This window comes from Gorilla gorilla, chromosome 16, assembly GCF_029281585.2.
Source record: "Gorilla gorilla gorilla isolate KB3781 chromosome 16, NHGRI_mGorGor1-v2.1_pri, whole genome shotgun sequence".
Classification (NCBI taxonomy): Eukaryota; Metazoa; Chordata; class Mammalia; order Primates; family Hominidae; genus Gorilla; species Gorilla gorilla.
The window spans coordinates 16216523-16231707 of record NC_073240.2 but is presented as its reverse complement, the minus strand read 5'-3'; the positions used below and the strand labels follow the sequence as shown (position 1 = coordinate 16231707).

Below are 15185 nucleotides of genomic sequence, written 5' to 3'. Positions count from 1 at the left end.
AAAGTGCTGGGATTGCAGTCATGAGCCACCACACCTGGCCTAAAAAAGTTTTTGTTTTTTTTTTTTTTTTTAAGAGATGACGTCTCATTATGTTGCTCAGGTTGGTCTTGAACTCCTGGCCTCAAGCAGTCCTCCCACTTTAGCCTCCCAAAGCACTTGGATTACAGGTATAAGCCACTTTGTCCAACCAGTTTTACTACATTTTAGTACATTTGAAAACCTTAGAATTTAGAACTGGAAAGGACCTTGCAGTCATCAGGCTTAATGCCTTCATATTACAGATGAGAAAACTAAGGTTCAGAGAAGTTGTAACCTGCTCAGGATCACAGAGAACTTGTTATAGAACTGGAACCCAGGCCTTCCAATTCCAGCCAAATGACCATTCACTCTGACTCTCCTTCAGCAGTGCTGGAGGCCTCCAGAGTGGCCCTGTAACCTCATTACTTTGACAGCTTCATCCCATTCTCTGTAAGCTGTACACCTGTAAACCAGGGGTGGTGGGTGGCCAATCCTAGCATAATTTTTTTAGTTTTTTCATTACTCCCATAATGTAATGGCTCCTTGGGTGGTATCTAGGCTCCTTTTTTTTTTTGAGACAGTTTCACTCTTTTTGCCCAGACTGGAGGGCAATGGTAAAATCTCGGCTTGCTGCAACCTCTGTCTCCCAGGTTCAAGCGATTCTCCTGCCTCAGCCTCCCAAGTAGCTGAGACTACAGGCATGTACCACCATGCCTGGCTAATTTTTTGTATTTAGTAGAGATGGGGTTTCACCATGTTGGTCAGGCTGGTCTCGAACTCCTGACCTCAAGTGATCCACCCGCCCTGGCCTCCCAAAGTGTTGGGATTACAGACGTGAACCACTACGCCCGGCCCTAGGCTACTTTTATCAGATGCTCACCAAGAGCATAACTTTAACTGAGAAATAGTCAAACTCTTGTGTGTGAAAAGAAGGCTATGAATGTGGTCCTTAAGATTCAGGGGAGCTGGGCATGGTGGCTCACACCTGTAATCCCAGCACTTTGGGAGAGTGAGACGGGAGGATTAAAGCCAGGAGTTTGAGAGCAACCCGGGCAACATAGCAAGACCCCATCTCTATAAAACAAAAGAAAACAAGATTCAGGGGCCTGTAATTTGCATGTGCTGACAGTTATGCATGTTTGGACACACAATAAAGCTTAGAATATTTCCTCCATGGCTAGACCCCCGCCCTGACAACAATTTCTGCCTCATTCCATGTCAAAATAGGAGCTTTCCCCTAGGGCACACATACTCCCTCACCCTTTGTGAGCGTATCCTCTAGTCTTCCACAACTGGGAAGGGGGTGGGAAAATAAAAAGCTTTTTTTTTTTTTTTTTGACAGTCTTTGCCTCTTGAACAAGCCAAGGCTGCTTAGCTGCCAAATATGTTCATTTTAATGAGTTGCATTTTGCTGTTTTTTTCAATAGGCAGTCAACCTCTTTCACCAAGGGTTCACTCTTTATTCACTGAGGAGACACTAGATCCTCAGGCCCCAGATGCATGTCTGATGGCCAGGGAGACTCAGAATCAAGATGCTCCTTGCCCTGCTCCATTTATGGCAGAAGAGGCCAGCAGCCCCAGCACAGATCAGCCAAGCCTCTGCAGTTTCAAAATCAACGAGATCTACTCAGGCTGCTTGATTTTGGAAGATGACATAGAAGAGCCTCCAGGAGCTGCTTCATCTTTGGAGGCAGACGGACCTAACCAGGTAGGTGAACTGAAATCCATGGAAGAAGAGCTGGATAAGATGGAGAGAGAGGCGTGTTGTTTTTGCAGTGAGGATGAGAGCTCTTCAAAAGCTGAGACAGAGTACTCTTTTGAGGACTGGGACTGGCAAAACGGTTCACTCAGTTCACTCAGCCTTCCTGAGTCAACCATAGAAGCCAAGAGCAATTTGAACAACATGTCCATGACTGAGGAGTATCTCATCAGTAAGTGTGTGCTGGATCTGAAGATTATGCAGACAATAATGCATGAGAATGATGATAGGCTGAGGATTATCGAGCAGATATTAGATGAAGTTGAGATGAAACAGAAGGAGCAGGAAGAGCGCATGTCTTTATGGGCCACTTCAAGAGAGTTTACAAATGCCTACAAGTTACCTCTGGCCGTGGGCCCTCCATCTTTAAACTATATTCCTCCTGTCCTACAGCTTTCAGGGGGTCAGCAGCCAGACACCAGTGGCAACTACCCAACCCTACCAAGATTTCCAAGAATGGTAAGAGACTTTCAAGGGGGACATTTTGGCAAAAGATCCAGGAAAAGAAATTGTTGTGGCTGGAAACTTTCACCCAAGTCTCCAAAGTAAACACTGGGGATCAGTCAGAGATGAGCCATTAGGTAACCTAAGTGGGAGGAAGGGGAAGCCTAAGCAGGACCCCAGGGCTGGGTTTGACGTTGCCCCTAACCTATGTGGAGGGACTGACATATATATGCAACCGACTCATAGCAAGGTGCTCTTAGCTTTGGGAAATCAGTCCTCCATGGTGGAATTCCAAGGTAGATACTCTCTGTCTCCCAGTTCAGACCCAACACACAGGCCATGTCCTTCTCTGTAAATTCGTATGTATCAAACTGAACCATATTAAATTGCTGTTTTATTAGTTAAAATGGTCAAGTATTGGCAATTTTGCATGGCTCAACTTACTGAATAAAGTATCTTGGATAGGTATTAATCTCCATTCTAAGCTGCTATTCATTCATTCACTCATTCAGCAAACATATATAGAGCCAGAGGCTATCTAGACTCCGGGTTTTTTTTGTTGTCGTTGTTTGTTTTTTTGAGACAGAGTTTTGCTCTTGTTGCCCAGGCTGGAGTGCAATGGTGTGATCTTTGGCTCACCACAACCTCCACCTCTGGGGTTCAAGTGATTCTCCTGCCTCAGCCTCCCAAGTAGGTAGGATTACAGTCATGTGCCACCACGCTTGGCTAATTTTGTATTTTTAATAGAGATGGGGTTTCTTCATGTTGGTCACCACTGGTCTCCAACTCCTGACCTCAGGTGATCTGCCCACCTTGGCCTCCCAAAGTGTTGGGATTACAAGCATGAGCCACCTCGCCTGGCCTAGACTCTGGGTTCTGATGATGAATAAGCCACAAACTCTGCCCATAAGTAGCTCAGATAACAGCTGGGGACTGAGGGACCTGGTGGGTCAAAGAAAACCCCTCAGAGGAGGTGAGCAGACACCATGGGAGCTGGCTAGGAGGTATAGCTTTCAGAGAGGTTCTTCCGTGAGTTTCCTTAAGGACAGGGCTGATGGTGACCAGTACATAGAAGGAACTCAATAAATGGTCAGTGAAGGAATGAGGGGATGAATGAATTAATGAATTTGAACAAGTTCACACTCAAAAGAGCTGGCTGCCTCTTGAATTTTAGAATTTTAGAGTTGGGAGATCCCTTAGACATGGATTAGCCCTGTCAATTTACAGAGTGTGAAGCTCAAGCCCCGCGATGTAAACTTCCTGAGGCCCAGCGATGTCAAGATGCGGGTGGGGTGGGAGAGGTCTGCCTCATTGGAAGGCGGATGTTATTACTGATATTATTTAGAATAGCTGGCCCATGGTGATAAAAAGCAGGCCAACTTTTACTGGGTTTTGTTACTGTTTTAAAATTCTCTGCTTAACAGTTATTCTCTTTTCTATTTTTTAGTTTATTTTATTTATTTTGAGTTAGGGTCTCACTCTGTTGCCCAGGCCGGAGTACAGTGGCAGGATCTCTGCTCACTGCAAACTCTGCCTCCCAGGTTCAAGCGATTCTCCTGCCTCAGCCTCCCGAGTAGCTGGGACTACAGTCATGTGCCACCATGCCTGGCTAATTTTTTGTATTTTTAGTAGAGACAGGGTTTCACCATGTTGGCCCGGCTGGTCTTGAACTCCTGACCATAGGTGATCCACCTGCCTCCGCTTCCCAAAGTGCTAGGATTACAGGCGTGAGCCACCGTGCCTGGCCATATCGGCCTTTTATTGCCTATACAGGGCGGATAGCTCTCCCTGCCACCCTTCAACTTGCTGTGCTACAACCAAGGGCCAAGTTGGTTAGGGGCAGGTCTCCTGACTCCTGGTCTGTTGTTCTTTCATTGTACAATACTGAATCTTAGTGAGGCTTCAGTCCTCACTTAGAACATTTGGAAAAGCATTGGCATTTATTTTTGCTGGAGTGAAGTGGCACTATCATGGCTCACTGCAGCCTCAATCTTCTGGACTCAAGCGATCCTCCTGCCACAGACCCCTGAGTAGGTGGGACTACAGGCTGGGACTGCAGGCTGTACCAGCACACCCGGCTAATTTTGTGAATTGTAGAGATGGGGTCTCAGCACGCCCGGCTGGTATTTATTTCTTTATCTTTTTTTTTTTCCATAGAGATGGGGTTTCACTATGTTGCCCGGGCTGCTCTCAAACTCTTGAGCTCAAGCAATCCACCCGCCTTGGCCTCCCAAAGTGTTGGGATTACAGGCAAGAGCCACCATGCCCAGCTGTCATTTGTTTTTATATAAAGAGAAGACACAGCCATGTGCAGTGGTTTATACCTGTAATTCCAGCACTTTGGGAGGCCAAGGCAGGTTAATCACTTGAGCCCAGGAGTTCGAGACCAGCCTGGGCAACATAGCGAAACCCTGTTCCTACAAAAGATATCAAAATTAGCTGGGCATGGTGGTATGTGCCTGTAGTCCCAGCTACTTGGGAGGCTGAAGTGGGAGGATCACCGGAGCTCAGGAAGTTGAGATTACAGTGAGGTGAAATCATGTGATGGCACTCTAGCACAGGCAACAGAGTGAGACCCTGTCTCAAAAACAAACAAAAAAGCACAAAGAATTTACTTATATCCTAATATTTCTGTTTCCACAGAAAATTTGAGTTTGCTAGAAAACTGTTAGAAATCACTTTTTTTTTTTTTAATTTTTAAAGACAGAATCTTGCTCTGTCACCCAGGCTGGAGTGCAGTGGCACCATCTCAGCTCACTGCAACCTCCGCCTCCCGGGTTCAAGTGATTCTTCTGCCTCAGCCTCCCGAGTTGCTGGGATTACAAGTGTGCACCACCATGCCCGGCTAATTTTTGTATTTTTAGTAGAGATGGGGCTTTACCATATTGGCCAGGCTGGTCTCAAACTCCTGACCTTGTGATCCACCCGCCTCGGCCTCCCAAAGTGTTGGGATTACAGGTGTCCGCCACCGCACCCAGCCTGAAATAACTTTTATATATTATATTTTGTTATCTATTGCTGCATAGCAACAACAACAAAGCCCAAAACCTAATGGCTTAAAATAACAATAGTTTATTATTTCTCACAATTCTGTGGGTCAGGAGTTTGACAGGTTCACCTGAGTGGATCTTCTGTTCCACATGGCCATTGGCTAGCATCACTCACTTGTTTGCAGTCAGCTGGAGATTGGACTGGGCAAGAAGGTCCAAGAAGCCTCTACTTACATGTCTGGTACCTTGAGCTCCTCCAGGTGGCCTCTCTTTGCACTTGACTTGTCATTCAATAGATAGTCTCACCCAAGCTTCTCTACAGCATAGCAGCTGACTTTGCAAGTGAAAGCTAAAACTACCTGACCTCTTAAAACTTAGTCCTGACCCTAGGATCGTATCACTTTCACTGCTCTCTGTTGATCGAAGAAATTCACGAGGCCAGCCCAGATTCACTGGGTGGGGAAATAGATTCTAGCTCCTTATAGGAGGCGTGGCAGGGTGGACAGGAGGGAATTGATGGCTGCCACTGCTGGAAACCATCTACTAGTACATAGGATATAGAACAATGATACCATATTTATTTTTTCCTTAAAAACGTCACCCTCTTTTTCTAGCATCAGGGAAAAAGCCGTCTCCATCTAAATGCATTTTTCAGACAACTGAAGTTTATTTCTTTAATTTCTTAGGTCTTAAAATTTTAATTATATTGAATGAAAACATTACAAACTTCATGATATTCTAAATATCTATTTTGATTATATTCTAAACATATTCTAACCTTTTCTTGGTGACAGTGGTATTTTTCTGAACACCTGTTATGGTGAAGCATCATGATATAGGGCTGTCTTAAGCTTCTGCTAAGGAGTGTTTGCCCATACAAAGGCCTCTGGATCTTATACTTCAGGGAGCATGTAGTAATTTTTTGTGCCTCCTTCTCACTTTTACACATCTTGCTCCCATCTCAAACTCCATATTTGTTGCCTTAATTTGCTGTAGGCTAGGAAATATAATTAACTAAGTTTGTTAAAATTATGTTAAAATTGGGATAAGTAGAGCTGATGGTCTCTTGAATAAAGAGCATAGACTTTCATTTGTTTTACTTTTGCTGTTTCCTAAGTATTGTAACCTTTATTGTATTCTGTTTTATTTTCATAGCATCCCCAGTGGTAGGTATTATCATTCTCATTTTATGGATAAGTACAAGGTCTTATTTTATGGATAAGTACAAGATTCTCTTAGCGTCAGGGTGCAGTGTCTCACACCTGTAATCCCTGCACTTTGGGAGGTCAAGGACGGTGGATCATTTGAGGTCAGGGGTTCGTGACCAGCCTTGCCAACATGGTGAAACCGCGTCTCTACTAGAAATATAAAAAATTAGCTGAGTGGTACTGGTGTGCACCTGTAATCCCAGCTACTCAGGAGGCTGAGTCACGAGAATCTCTTGAGCCTGCGAAGCAGAGGTTGCAGTGAGCCAAGACCAGGCTACTGCACTCCAGTCTGGGCAAAAGAGTGAGGCCCTGTCTCAAAAAAAAAAAAAAAAAGAAAAGAAAAGAAAAAGATTCTCTTAGGTTAGTCGAAAAGCACTTAGACTAGAACCCAAGGGCCTTATAAACTCCTGCCACAAAGATCTGCTGTCTTCATATTCATATAGGAGGGGGAAAATGCTCAGGAAAGTGGATTTTTTTTTTTAATTTCTATCTTGTCTGCTTATTCTCCACTTGTATCCTGTCTGGGCTAGGTTCCTGGAGGCCAACATTTCTGGGTAAAGACCTCCAGATAAGCTGGGCACAGGGGCTCACGCCTATCATCCCAGCACTTTGTGAGGCCGAGGTGGGTGGATCACAAAATCAAGATATCGAGACCATCCTGGCCAACATGGTGAAACCCTGTCTCTACTAACAATACAAAAATTAGCTGGGTGTGGTGGTGTGCACCTGTAGTCCCAGCTACTCAGGAGGCTGAGGCAGGAGAATCTATTGAACCCGAGAGGCGGAGGTTGCAGTGAGCCAGGATCTTGCCACTGCACTCCAGCCTGGCAACAGAGCCAGACTCTGTCTCAAAATAAAAACAAAACAAAAAACGACCTCCAGATAAAAGATGGGTTAGCAGATAGGAAAGATGCAAAGGGAAATCCTGGTAGGTCTGGTTATTTCTATACATTTAGCAAGAATGGCTTTGAAAATAGTGTGACAGTGAAGAGAATGGGAATGCTCTCATCAAAGCTCTGAAACATGTTTATTGCTTTTTAAGCTGCTGACTCTTTCTGACCCTGGAAAACAGAACACAGATGAACAATTTCAGTGCACTCAAGGAGCCAAGGACAGTTTGGAAAGAAGCAGGATCCAAAATACCAGTAGGTGGTTCAACATTTTGTTGTTCTTAATGTCACTATGTCACACAGACTTCTGTGTGTCTCTGAGGCCACTCAGTGATCTTCTTATGTCTAGTGACAAAAGGACTGTGAGTGATGAAGAAGAGTAATGCAGATTGGCAGGTTCTCCCACTGAGTGAGTAGGAAGAGCAGTGTCATGGGAACTTGAGGAGACATCAAAGCCCAAGTGGCTGGCAGGTTAATCAGACAGAACTCATCAGTTGTTAGAAGCAAAGCATCTTGCCTTTCCACAACTGCCCAGATAGTTTTTCTTATAAAAACAAACACCAGTTATTCCACTTACCAGTGCTTCAGAAACTAAACTAATTGGAAACCAAGGTTGTTTAAAGTAAGTGTCACTGATTCCAGAGAGAGAGTTGAACAATGTCACTATGACCTTGGGGTGTGTGATTTCCAGCCAGTTGAATGAAATGAATTGACTTTAGCACAAATTACTGGAAGAAGAGTGTGTGTATGTTTGTATATATATTCATACACATATATGTATATATAATATATTCATACATATATGTATATGTATCATGCATACATAGGTATATATGTATTCATGCATATATATGCATATACACATATATTGGTGCATATGTATACATACATACATATATTCATACATACACACACACTCTGAGTTTTAAAGAACTTAAGTAAAACAGGCCGAGTGTGGTGGGTCACGCCTGTAATCCTAGCACTTTGGGAGGCCAAGGTGGGCGGATCATTTGAGGTCAGGAGTTCGAGAGCAGCCTGGCCAACATGGTGAAACCCCGTCTCTACTAAAAATACATAAATTAGCCGGGCGTGGTGGTGGGCACCTGTAATCCCAACTACTCGGGAGGTGGAAGCTCAATAATAGCTTGAACAGCCGGGCACGGTGGCTCACACTTGTAATCCCAGCGCTTTGGGAGGCCAAGGCAGGCAGATCACGAGGTCAGGAGATCGAGACCATCCTGGCTAACATGGTGACACCCCGTCTCTACTAAAAATACAAAAAATTAGCCGGGCATGGTGGCGGGCACCTATAGTCTCAGCTACTCGGGAGGCTGAGGCAGGAAAATGGCATGAACCCAGGAAGCAGAGCTTGCAGTGAGAGGAGATCGTGCCACTGCACTCCAGCCTGGGTGGCAGAGCAAGACTCCGTCTCAAAAAAAAAAGAAAAAAAAAAAAAAAAAAAGTATCGCTTCAGCCCAGGAGGCAGAAGTTGCAGTGAGCTGAGATGGCACCACTGCACTCCAGCCTTGGCAACAGAGTGAGATTCTGACTCAAAAAATAAATAAATAAATAAATAAATAAAGAACAAACTTAAGTAAAACCAATTTATTTGGTGTGTGGGAATTAGTTTTTAATTTTTAAAAAATTTATTAAATTTTTTTTAGTTTAAATTTAGGTATTATAAGTAAGGGAATTACTAAAAGGGCAATAACTTTTTTTCTTTCGTTTTTTTTTTTTTTTTTTTTTGAGATGGAGTTTCACTCTTGTTGCCCAGGCTAGATAGAGTGCAGTGGCGTGATCTCGACTCACTGCAACCTCCGCCTCCCGGGTTCAAGCCATCCTCCTGTCTCAGCCTCCTGAGTAGCTGAGATTACAGGTGCCCACCACCATGCCCAGCTAATTTTTTGTATTTTTAGTAGAGATGGGGTTTCACCTTGTTGGCCAGGCTGGTCTTGAACTCCTGACCTCAGGTGATCCACCCACCTCAGCCTCCCAAACTACTGGGATTACAGGTGTGAGTCACCATGCCCAGCCAATATACGTTTTTCAAGGCAGACTAGTATATCAGTTTTAGTTTTTTTTTTTTTTTTTTTTTTTCCTGTGGATAAAAGGTAGCACTAATCCACAACTTTGAAATCAGTTCTCCTGGGAAAAAAACACTTTATATTCCTCCCCCTAGTGGTGATTGAGACTAATGATGAGTTTGCTGTTTGTTTCATGTTGGCAAATATGTACATAAGGGAGAATGAAGGAAAATGTCCAGACATTTTATTTATTTATTTTTTATATTTTTGAAATGGAGTTTCGCCCTTGTTCCCCAGGCTGGAGTGCAATGGCGCGTTATTGGCTCACTGCAACCTCCACCTCCCAGGTTCAAGCGATTCTCCTGCCTCATCCTCCCAAGTAGCTGGGATTACAGACATGCACCACCAGGCCCGGCTAATTTTGTATTTTTAGTAGAGACGGGGTTTCTCCATATTGGTCAGGCTGGTCTCGAACTCCTGACCTCAGGTGATCCATCCGCCTCAGCCTCCCAAAGTGATGGGATTACAGGCGTGAGCCACTGTGCCCGGCCCCATCTAATTTTTTGTATTTTTAGTAGGCACAAGTTTTCGCTATGTTGGCCAGGCTGGTCTCGAACTCCTGGCCTCAAGTAATCTGCCTGCCTAACATATTCTAATATTTTTCCCAGTGTCTTTTTTTTCAATTTTTCTTTTTTTTAAAGCATACTGAAGTTTAAAATGTTTTTACTGCCATCAAATCTTTTTTCTATAATGTTTATTAACCTTTATGCCTGATTGCCCGTTCTTCCCTGATATCAGATAAATAAGTACCCACACATTTTCTTTGAGTTTTCATGCAATGAAGAGTAATTTAAAAGATAATAAACGTATCTACAATTTATTTTCAAATAGTTCAGCCAAAATGAAGTTTTATAAACATACACAGACACACACAGAAAGCAAATATGTTAAAATGTTAACTACTGGTGAATCCAGATGAAGGATAAATGAGTGTCCATTATACTGTTTCTTCAACTTTTAAGTGAATTTGAAATTTTTCAAAATAGTAAGTTGGATGGGGAAAAATTCTTTGCCATAAGCTAGAAATTAGCTAAGTTTCTAGGTGTTTTGTGACTCACCTTATCATGTGAAATATCTTTATCCTACAGTAGTCTGTGGAGTTTATAAGAAATGTTCTGCTGCATTAAAAAAAAGAAATTTAAAAATATAGTGAATAAAGGTCATCTTCCATGGCTGAATACATTACCACAAATGTAATTTACAGAATTTCATTTTTTAGCAGAAAAGTGTCTTAAAAACTCATTCATTAAAATGAGATGTGTTGAGTTGTAGTGTGACCCATTTCCATGTTATAGTTGAGAAACTGGATGTTCAGAAAAATTAAGTGACCTAGGTAGTACCTCCTGAGTTGGAATTAACCCAGGACCCCTGACTCTAGTCCTGCTTTTTTTCCTCTAAAGTGTAAACCATGACTACTACTACTAACTAATACTTCTCTTTCCGTCTCCCTCTCCCCATTCTCTCCCAACTGCCTAGCTCCAGAAGTAAGGATTTAAAAAGAACTAACATTTGTTAGATTTTTTTTTTAAATGTTAAGCCTAGGTATATCATTTATAGAAGAATTAAATAAGCTTGAAAGAAAAAATTACCTGCAGTTTTACCAGTTAAAAGTTATTAACATTTTCATGTTGACTCTTCCCTATTTGTGTGTGTATTATTTTAATTTTAATTAATTTTATTTTATGGGTTTTTTGTTTTTTTTTTTTTTGCTGCTGCTCCTTGTGGAACAGGGCTAACCCATAGGCAGTGTGTCCAGAGTCAGCCCGTACGAATATTTTAATGTTCTCACTTTGTACATTCTGTTTAACTTTACTTTTGCTTAAATATGTGCTTAGCTTTTTGTGCCAATAAGTTTATAACTGTATTGTTAGTGGCTACTTAGTATTCCACATATGAAAAAATAAAGTTCACTGATTAAAGTTATTTATATAACTTTATTTAAATATAGTTATTTATTTATTTATTTATTTCATGCCTGTAATCCCAGCAGTTTGGGAGGCCGAGGCAGGCAGATGACCAGAGGTCAGGAGTTTGAGACCAGCCTGGCCAACATCGTGAAACCCTGTCTCTACTAAAAATACGAAAATTAGCCACGCGTGGTGGCAGGCGCCTGTAATCCCAGCTACTCTCAGGAGGCTGAGGCAAGAGAATCGCATGTACCTGGGAGGCAGAGGTTGCAGTGAGCTGAGATTGCGCATTGCACTCCAGCCTGGGGGACAAGAGCAAGACTTCATCTCAAAAAATAAAAAATAAAAATAAAAATAAATAAAGGTACCCACTCCTTCTGTATCCTTGCTGACACCACGTTTATTGTTTAAAAAAAGATTGTTAATTTGATGAATGTTTTTAACTTATTATTTTTTAGTAAAATTTAACTTTTTTTATTTGTTTATTGGTTATTTTTCCTGTTTTGTAAATTGTTTTTTCATATATGTTGCCCATTTTTCTGTTGGTTTATTTTGTATTGAGTTGTTAGAGTGCATGTTTTGCAAATGGTTTTCCTATTTAATCATTTGTCATTTTAATTTGTTATTACTGTTTTGATAAGCAGAAGATTGTGTTTTTGCATGTGTTTTTTTTTTTTTTTTTTTTTTGAGATGGAGTCTTCCTCTGTCACCCAGGTTGGAGTGCAGTGGTGCCATCTCTGCTCACCGCAACCTCCGCCTCCCAGGTTCAAGCCATTCTCCTGCCTCAGCCTCCTGAGTAACTGGGATTACAGGCCTGCACCACAACACCTGGCTGATTTTTGTATTTTTAGTAGAGATGGGGTTTCACCATGTTGGCCAGGCTGGTCTTGAACTCCTCACCTCAAGTGATCTGCCTGCCTCAGCCTCCCAAAATGCTGGGATTACAGGTGTGAGCCATCGTGCCCAGCAGAAGATTGTTTTTTATTTTGTCCATCAATCTCTCTTTTTGAAAACTAATGTCTTTTATATCTTTTGCTTTTGGCCTTCCTGAACCCAAGATAATGTGAATCTTTTTTTTTTTAACTGGAGGCTTTTTGTGATTTGCTAATAAGCCTCTTATAAATGTTTGCTATTACTTGGCTTTTTTTGTGTAAGATGTGAGGTAAGAATCTAACTCTTTTTCTTCAGGATTGGTATCTTGCTGTTTCAACCCAAGATTGTAAGCTTCATGAAGGCAGATATCTTGTCTGTTTTGATCCACCACCCTATTCCTGTTATATAAGTAGGCACTTGAGGATTTGGTTTCTTATTAAATATTTAATATTTAGAAAGGAAGTCAGTGGAAAATATTCATTTGTAATATTAATTCTTTGGGCATGCATCAGAATCACCTGAGGAGCACTTTTGAAGTCTGCTGAATCAAAATGTAATCTCTTTTGCTATTTTGTATGTTTCTGTAACACAAATTTACTCATATGCATATAGTTGGAAAATGATATTAATGTATCATGAAAGTTCTGGTGGTTCACCAAAGATCTTTCTTTATGCATTAACATTTCTAAGTTCTCAGGAGTACACTGTCTCATAATGAAAGAAAAAAGCTTCACAACACATGAAGACTTAAGAATATTTGAACATTCTGCATTTAGTTTTCATTTAGTGCAAGCAGTAACTGCTTTAGTGAATTTAAGAACTGTTGTGCTTTTCACAGTGTTAGTGAAGATTCAAGCATTGAAAAGACAATGTGAAGACAAATTTTCTTGTATGTTTTTAACGTTGATAAAGGAGGGAGGGGGAGAAAAACAGGTTGATATAGATGGTTATATGCCAAATCTGACTTTTTTTAAATTTTTTTTTGAGACGGAGTCTCGCTCTGTCACCCATGCTGGAGTGCAGTAGTACAATCTCAGCTCACTGCCACCTCTCCCTCCTGGGTTCAAGCCATTCTCCTGCCTCAGCCTCCCAAGTAGCTGGGACTACAGGTGCCCACCACCACGCCCAGCTAATTTTTGAATTTTTTAGTAGAGACGGGGTTTCACCATGTTGGTCAGGCTGACCTTGTGATATGCCTGCCTTGGCATCCCAAAGTGCTGGGATTACAGGCATGAGCCACCATGCCCGGCCACTGATATTTTATTTGGATGAAACATACTGGTTTATTTTGGAAGCCAATGACCTCACGTATTTACATCTTAAGAGAGGCATCATAAACTGTAGGGCTTAAAGCTGCCAAAGATTGACTGTATGCCAGATGCAAAGGATACTAGAGCTTTAACTCTATTAAGTCTATGAGAATTGTAATTGCTTTTATTGGTGTTTTCCTTACAGAATTGTACAGGTTTTAGGGTATAGCCATAATCTTATTTTCCCAGAAGGCCTCTCAGATTCAGTGCATACTATTACAGAATATGAGGCTTTTCATCAGTGTATATTAGCTGAAATATCTGTACTACGGTGTTTTGAAGCAACTGTCCAGTTATCTCCTGTATGCATTCTTGGCTCAGAACTATTGACTTTTCACAGTTCCTTAATCATTATTTAATACATTTTAGGGTTCTGTAATCCTGTGAACCACCCTCATTGTAGGTTTCTCATAGTCTAAGTAAAATTAGTACTCTACAATTTATCTGTTTTATAATATTGCTTATATCTTTACAGCAGACTGGAAATTAATAGGGTGTGTGTGGATGTGTGTTGGAAGGTAGTGGATTTTGGGTGAAGGGGCTTTCATTCTGCTACATCTCTGCTGATTTGGAGGCACAATGGGATGTTTTTGGCTAAGGAAATGTTGTGTATGCCATAGTGTGGGCTTTATGGAAGTAGGCCCAGAGATAGTAGCAGCTGGAGTTCCTAGGTCACTTCTCTGACTTGTGTACCTCAGTTTTGGTTTGGAAAGCCTGAAAACTTTTGATAGGAACACTTGGCCATGTTATAGTTGTTAAGTTGGGTGGACACACAGGTTTTACCTGGAATACTATTTCCCAGCCAGTGGTTCAGGCCATTTGAAGAGCCATTGCAACGAAATGGCTGAGAAGTTGGTATCTTCCTTTGTCATGATTGCATTATTTACCTATAAATTCTCTATAATTTCAGTATTGTTACACTAGAGGCTGATCAACACTAACTCACCTGACTTTGTATAGGTTTTAGACTCTTCAGAATAGTACATGGTATATCTAAACTATAAAAGTGAGGTGAGAATTTGCATATATGTAAATATGAAAGTTACTACTAAAGGTTTCATTAGACACATATTACACATGGCTCTGCTGTGGTTTAAAACTGACTTTTTCATTTAAGGCAATCTGGACTCTATTAGTGAGAAATGAATTGTTTTTCTTGGTTTTATTCTCTAAAGGATCCAGCATTCGGAGGCAAACATGAAGCTCCATCCTCTCCAATTTCGGTGCAACCATGTGGAGATGAACAAAATGCTTTACCTTCAAAACTTTCAAACGAAGAGTTAATACAGAGTATGGATCGTATAGATTGAGAAATTGCAAAAGTAGATCAGCAGATCCTTAAACTGAAAAAGAAACAAGTAAAAGTCTTTGCCTAATATATTCTAAGAATGTATGTTTTTCTCCGTACAGAAGATATTTTTGAGTTTTCCATATTTTGAAACTTTACATAAAAGGAATCATGCCTTACATATTCTGACTTGCTGTTTTGTGCTACTATTGTGGTTTTCTTACATTCATTCATTTTCCTTGCTGCAGTGTCTGATTATATGATTGTAGAGAGTGAAATTTGTTTTTCCATTCTATTTTTGATTTTTTTTTTGATAATCCATACAATGGTGCTGGTTTTTGGTTCACATGTGGAGATTTTCCAGGATATGTGCCCAGGATTGGCAGTGCTTGGCCCAAGATTATGCACAGTGAA

General features: G+C 41.4%; 1 protein-coding gene across 1 annotated transcript in view; it reads left to right on the top strand.

The window, feature by feature from the left end:
- Positions 1 to 14950, top strand: part of LOC115931040 (inactive serine/threonine-protein kinase TEX14-like) — a 38317-nt gene extending 23367 nt beyond the window's left edge. The window contains 3 exon segments of the mRNA XM_063698388.1: positions 1446 to 2236; positions 7462 to 7564; positions 14659 to 14950. Coding sequence (XP_063554458.1) covers positions 1446 to 2236; positions 7462 to 7564; positions 14659 to 14684 — 920 coding nt within the window. The 3' untranslated portion in view covers positions 14685 to 14950.
- The last annotated feature ends 235 nt before the right edge of the window (positions 14951 to 15185 follow it).